This window comes from Chaetura pelagica, unplaced genomic scaffold (genome assembly GCF_000747805.2).
Source record: "Chaetura pelagica isolate M959 unplaced genomic scaffold, ChaPel_1.0 scaffold47, whole genome shotgun sequence".
Classification (NCBI taxonomy): Eukaryota; Metazoa; Chordata; class Aves; order Apodiformes; family Apodidae; genus Chaetura; species Chaetura pelagica.
This window is the reverse complement of record NW_009954140.1, coordinates 2,952,789-2,959,701: the sequence shown is the minus strand read 5'-3', so window position 1 is coordinate 2,959,701 and position 6,913 is coordinate 2,952,789. Positions and strand designations below refer to the sequence as shown.

Sequence of the window (6,913 nt, the reverse complement as noted above, 5' to 3'; positions counted from 1 at the left end):
AGGGAAGAGACCTCTGTAGATATTTGGGACTCTCAAAAAAGGTACAAGAAAAGAAAAAGAAAGGAAGAAGTTAGTGGAAGAAATAAACTCTCAGAAGGTAAGGAGGAGAGCTCTACTGACCAATCTAAAAAGCTTAAAAAAACTGAGAGGGAGAAACAGTTGGCAACAAAAAAGAAGGATGAAAAGCAGACAAAGGCCTCTGCAGCAAAGATGGCTTTAGAACGGACAAATTCCCTAAATTCTGGTAAAAATAAAACAAAAAAAAAGACAACAGAGTCCAGAAAAAAGAGGGACTCTTCAGATTCCTCCAGCACGTCGTCTGACAGGGACAGCAGTGAATTAAATGTAAAGAAAAATAAATCTCCCCATAAATCTGAAGTGACAGCACTTCCCAAAGATAAACCTAAAGCTGCTGCAAATTCTGACGTGAAAACTGTTGTTTCTAAGAAAGTGACTGTAAAGCCTAATGCTGACAATTCCACTAAGACTGCGATTAGTAAAAATGCTGAAAGATCCCAATCCTCTAGTTCAGATTCTGACTCAAGCTCAGAGGATGAGAAAGTGGCAACAGCAGCAGCCAGTACTGCCAAGGAAAAGTCACTGCCCAACAATGTGGCAGCTGTAAAAACCAGCACCACCAAGGCTCTCAGAGCAGAGACCTCCTCTTCAGAGTCTGATAGCTCAGATTCAGAAACACTTATTATTAAAAAACCTGCAGGAAATGCTGGAGTGAGTAATTCCATAGTAAGAAACTGTACTGATCAGTTGCCAAACAGTATTCAAGGACCACTTGCCAGCCCGGGTCGTGGAAGGGGGCGTGGAACAGGAGAGGATAACTTCTGGAGAGGACCTAGGGGCCGTGGGTTTCGTGGGATGATGAGGGGCCAAGGCCATGGGAGAGGAGCAAACCCTGGCTTCTTCTATAACTACAGCAGTGAAGGCCAGAAACAGAGGCAGTTAAATGAAGCTGTGACAAACACTTCTGTTCTTGTCCAGGTGAGTGACTTACAGTCATAGTCACCTTTCTCCTGCAGCTTTAACTGTACAAACAAGATGACAGTAATTCATAAAAGCAGGAAAACATTAGTAAGGTTGATCTTAACTTATTAAATCAGATGTTTACTGTATCTTCATTTAGCACCCTGAGGAAGTGTTTATGCAACCATATTTAAGTGATTGCATTATATAACTTAAAACAAAGCACTTGGATATGTACCCTACTCTTCTCAGAACTCCTTACAATCCATGCAGCATAAACATGGTCTGTTTTTATTAATACAGTAGTTGAATCAGTGGGTGTGCTGTTTGTTTTACAGAATCCTGTGGAGATCCCCAAGAGAGATTACAGTGTGTTACCTCTTCTGGCTGCTCCGCCACAAGTGGGAGAAAGAATTGCCTTTAAGGTAAAGAACTTGTGAAATACTGAATGGTAGGGGGCTGAAATTGTTTCGCTTGGGCCACTGTAAGTTTTTCAGGACACAATACAGATAGCACAGTCCTGCCAACCAAAAGCTCACACTGAAGAGCTTAATCCTACATTGTTCTGGGACTGTTATCCTAGAAGTGTAAGAGTTATGAAGTAATCTTCAACCTACTTACTGGTTTTTTTTTTTAATTTTCTTTAAACTAAGAAAGTGGTTCAGCACATAAAATGTCTAATGTTTCTAGGCATCCCTAAAAAGTTGACTCCTCTCTTGCTGTCTTTCTAACCTAATAGTTTTCCATACAACAGAAACCATTAAGGCTCTCAAAAAATCTTGTGTTGTAAACTCTGACTTAAGATTTTTACAAAGGTCTGGAGCAGGTGCATCAGTTAAATGCATTTCTTTAGACTCCCTGTATTTGTATAAGACAAATGCTGCCTCCAGTCATGTCAGTGTGAATTTCCATGTACTTTTGTAGCTATCACACAAGTCAGTTCACAAATGATATAATTTTCTAGTTGTATCTTCACAAAGTCTCTCTACCATGGACAATATTGTCAAGGTTTATGCTTAAATAGGAATGCCAGGAAGAAGCATGTGACCCCTCTCTTTCCAGCAAGGAAAGTCAGCATTAAAGTTAGATGCTATAAAAAAGAAAAAAAACACCTCTGTGTTGTTATTTCTCTCTATAGCATTGCTACAATATTATTGCAAATCTTATAATAGAAATAATTGCACTTCACTGGAGAATAAAAAAGTAAATTAAAATTAAATCACTGTAGTTGACTGAGGAGTCTGGGATCCATCTCCCTGATCTCTCACAGCCTGACCCAAATGGAAATCCTTTGGAGCATGAGTCCTGGAAGATGACCTGGGACTGCAACTGGCATCAGGATCCAGGAGTGGGAGACTTTGTTCTTCCACTTCCCTCCTGCTGTTTTTTTTTGGGTATAAGTGGCACCACCAAAGATCAGGAAAAGTTTTAATTTGTTATTTCTGTTTCTCTCAACAGCGCTTGGAACTAAGCGAAAATTACACTCCTGGAATTTCAGACTATAAGGTACTGTGCTTCTTTCTTCCCTTAATTCACTCACAAAACTATTATAGGTGAGGTAAGGCTTAAATACTTTTGAAGATGTGCAGTATTTCTCTTTTCATCTAGCTGACTCTCCAGGCTGTTCTTGGTGCAGCAGTAAAAATTAAAACTCTAGAACCCAAAACTAACTTGAGAATTTAAAAGGTGTCACATTGATTTTTTCTTTTAAAAAAACATCATTAACATTTTAGAGATTACAAAAATGCAGATTTTGAAACTGGTGCAAGTAAAATTTTGTTGCTACTTCAAGTAACTTGGTTTCTAGGTAAGTGCTGGTTTTTAATTACAAGAATGGTGACAATGAATAACTTTGGTTTGTTGATGTCAGTAGCTGCAGGTTGCTGAGCTTTACTACTTGGCAGATTTTATACATAGAGATAGAAACATTTTATAGACAGATACACTTCCTCTAACTATGATCAAGTACCACAGTGGTTGTAAGTATGGAATAGTTCTCCAGTGCTGAAGTAAGTCTTACCTGATTCTTCTCTTGTTGCTTGCTGAAGGAGGCAAAAATAATCAGCTGGAATGCTGATCAAAAGCAGATTGAACTTGAGATCCTTTCCTCAGCAGGACAAGGTATGTACTCTGGGGCACCAAACCCTTGCTGTCACATGCATCACTGGGAAAACAGCAGGTCTGAGGCACACCTTCTGTTTCAGAAGTATTTCCAGTTTCCTTGGGTTCCTTCTCAACACACTCCTCCGCTCCCTCCCCAAAAAGTTATTGAGGTGGAGAAGTTGTAACACTTACTAGTTGTATTGAAGATGCTCACAGGTATCCACCAAGTGAAGTCTGGCCAGTCAGTACAAGTGGTCAGTAACTCATCTGTGTTGTGGATTTATTTCCTGCAAAAAATTAAAATGATTACATGGAATCACAGAGAAGGTTTTAGATCCTAATACCATTCTTTGAGATGTCAGTGGGTGTGGAACTGAGTCCCTGCAGTGACAAAGTGCACTTCAGACACCTGAAACTGTGAATGTCTGTGAAACTGAATGTCTATACTGTTTGCTACTTCAACCAGAATTAATGAATTGCCATCATAAGAGCATCCTTCTGGAATTTAGGCAGCATATTGTTGATTAACTTCTTCATGCATGTAATTACCTTAATTTGGGTGGGTAGTATTTAGTGGTACATCAGATTTTTTGTTACTAGTATGAATCCAAACACCCAACTTGGAAAAACTCCCCGCTTTTGACTGGCTTTCTAAACTTAGTAAACATTTAAACCTATTTGTTTATAGTTAATGGAGTTGTTCATTTGTTTGTCTTTAAGTTGCTAAAGAGCCAGGGAAATTCGATCTGGTTTACCAGTCTGCAGATGGAGCAGAACTGATAGAGTATGCTGTTCCTCAGGACACAAAGGTATGTGGGTGTCCTCTTTTGAAGCCTGAAACGTGCCCTGCTTTGTAAGTCTGTTCATCTCAGTCAGTCTCTTGAAAATAATCCATCTGACTAAAGTAAATGGAAGAAAAAATAATTGTTCCTTTCTAACAAAAAATGAGCATGTTTACAAGATAATAATCACTTCTTGCATGTTACTCAATTAGCTAGACTCAAAACCAGTCATCAAACTGTAACTTGTTTATTTTATTAGACAAAACAAAAATATAATGTCTAGAACATCAGTTCTTAATGAGGTTATTCATTCCATGTACTGTTCTTACCTGCACCTTTCCTTGCCCAGGATGTCAGGCAGGTTGAGGGTTGTGAAGAAGACAATCCCAGGAAGGATCTGTGATCTTTTTTCAGTAGTGCTGCTCTTCGAGTCTAGACAAAACATAATGCAGGAGAAATTGCATCTCCCTGTACAGCTTGGGTGTGTTAAGTATTGTCTGTCTTTTGTTTCAGATAACTGAAAGTTGGGATGCACTGATAGAACCAAGACTGATTGTTGAGCCTCCAGTGAACGGATCCAGCCTTGAAAACTAATCTAAGATGTGAACAAATGTAAATAATAGTTTGGACTTGTTTTGTGAAATGCTGCCTTCCAGTTCTGAAGGCAGCAGATGCACTGGCTGATATTTTTAATACATTGTTTTAAAAATAAACTAAGCTGAAAGAAAAAGAAACACTTTTTTTCTGAGGTTATGTTTTAATGTAATAGAGGAATAATTGGTTTATTATAGGAAGTCTTTAATATAGACCTGTGTTTGTCGGGTTTTGTTGAATAGAAGCTTAATAGCAATTTTTGTATCCTGCTGCCAGCTGCAGAACTGGAATGGTTTAATCAAAAATAAAACCCAACCTTGTACTGCCAATAACTCTATTGAAATGTCTGGCTTTGGCTAGAGCCATGTAACTGTCATACTGAGGTAGCTTACTGAAGGATAATTAAAAACAACATGTTAAAAAGAAATATAATTAGTGAAGGGTATGTCTCTTTGTGTTCAGCTGCAGAGCATGACACAAGTGCCATGACACTGCAGTTACTTACAGGGTTCAACTGAACACATAAAGAAATGCTTGTAAATGTTAAGTTTCTGTAAGCTTGAGAGACAGATTAACAGCACGGCTGACTGTCACCTTTGCTTAGAGCCAGTGGAATAGAGCATGGATCCCTGGCAAAACTCTGTCCCACTGTTAGTCTGTGTAGGCTTTAAAACCTTTTTTTGTTTGCTTTAAAGCAAATCCTTTTGCCCTTTGGAGGCAGGATGGGTCACCAGGTGGTGGCAATGAGCTTCACTGACATCTCTGCTAATTATTAGCATTGAGTAGCACCTCTACTCATGCAGTACTTGCATCTTGGCAAATTTTACAATTTCAGATAATCTCTGTGCTGGGTAGGTGACTTCAACAGAAGACACGAAAAAAACCCCACAACCTTAGGTAAAAACACTTGCACAAATATACACCATGGTTTAGCTAATGTCCTGGTGCACAATTAGAGTAAAATCTTGCAGACCTTTGCACTATTTTATATGAGTAAAACTAATTTGTACATTGCTCTCTGTTTTTTTTGCAGGCAAGATACTGGTTTTATTGCTGTTCTGTGCAGAAAAGGGGTGCTAGGCAATCATTTGCCAGGCTAGCACACCTTTTGGGAAGTACACTGGTCTTATTCACAAAACAAAGAGGAAACATCAATGAAGTAAAGGATCGATTAGTCATTGTCACTCCTAACTTTACACAGAAATGTAACATCCTTTTATCTCGAGGCTCCTGCTGCCTTTGTTTTGAGATTAGGTCCACAGGTCTGATGTCCCCTCCAGCCCATCACACAAGTCCTCCAGGTTTCAAAACCTGCAATCTTTGTGACTGTTGAGCCTTTTCTTTCAACACCACCTCCACCCCACAGGCACCCCCATTGTTCACATCTCCTCTGCCTGCAGTTACCAAGTTCTGCCTATCTCAAAAATGCTGTGTATCTGTCTGCCTCCTAGAAACTCCTCCACCCTCAGACAACATGACCTATGCACTTTTGCTCTTCTCTTTCAAGCCTGGTAGCTCTGAGCCCCTCCTGTTGTCCTTTCTGCATCATTGCTGAGCAGTGAATCAGAGCCTGAGACATGTCATCCCTCTGTAGTTCATCCTCAAGGAGTACTAAGTGACTGGAGCAGATTATGGATGCAGACAGAAGTCAGCATCATCTGTGCAATGTAGCTTTACAATGATCATTCAGATCCAATTTAGTCTTCCAAAATAACTGGCTAGGCACTCTTTCAAAGCAATAATTTCAACAGACAAACCACCACTGCCTCTTCTGAGTTCTTTATACAATTCCTGAACAATTTTTGGAGTCTCTGAGGACTAAAACTAACAGAAATGCCACAATTGCCTGCTAACACGTTTCTAACATTAAAAGGATTGCCAGTCCTGCACACGGGGTGTCCTTTGGCCACTGAAATGCAGTTGAGAGCAGATGGCTTCTTCTGATTTAGACCTTGAGGCTCTGTTTAAACTATTGGGAGGGTCACAGGCTGCTCCGTTTCATCCATGGTGCCCCTGTCAGTGGAGAAGTACGGAGGGCACGGAGCAAGTCCCTGGGGCACCGGCAGACAGGGCAGAAAAGGGAGCAGGAAAAAAAACCCGAGGAAGTATTTTCTGTTGCGACGGTTTCCACATTCACAGAGCAGTAAGCTGTGTGCTTTAGAGACACGGGATCCACAAGCAGCTTCTTTGCTGCCCAGCAGCTGGGTGAGCCGCAGCTCAGGGGGGAGCAGCCTGAGCTGGCAGCAGCTCGTCCCCCCGTGCACGGAGCAGTCGGGCTCACACCTTTCCGTGCCCTCCAGCACACGCTGCGGGCAGCGCCGAACCGGGCTGTGTCCGGGGGTTTCTCGCCCGGTTTCGGGACGGGAGCCGGGCAGCCGGGACGGCCCCGCGCCCACCCTGGGGGGGCTGGCAGCTCTGCCTTCGCATCGAAACTTAACTCACTGGGGTTCAGTTAC

The 6,913-nt window shown here is 41.2% G+C and overlaps 1 protein-coding gene across 1 annotated transcript in view; it reads left to right on the top strand.

The window, feature by feature from the left end:
• The window catches only part of COIL (coilin), a 6,369-nt gene extending 1,792 nt beyond the window's left edge, over positions 1-4,577 (top strand). The window contains exons 2-7 of the mRNA XM_010002773.1: positions 3-996; positions 1,317-1,403; positions 2,437-2,484; positions 3,027-3,099; positions 3,802-3,890; positions 4,377-4,577. Coding sequence (XP_010001075.1) covers positions 3-996; positions 1,317-1,403; positions 2,437-2,484; positions 3,027-3,099; positions 3,802-3,890; positions 4,377-4,457 — 1,372 coding nt within the window. The 3' untranslated portion in view covers positions 4,458-4,577. The remainder of the gene's footprint in view (positions 1-2; positions 997-1,316; positions 1,404-2,436; positions 2,485-3,026; positions 3,100-3,801; positions 3,891-4,376) is intronic.
• Positions 4,578-6,913: the final 2,336 nt, after the last annotated feature.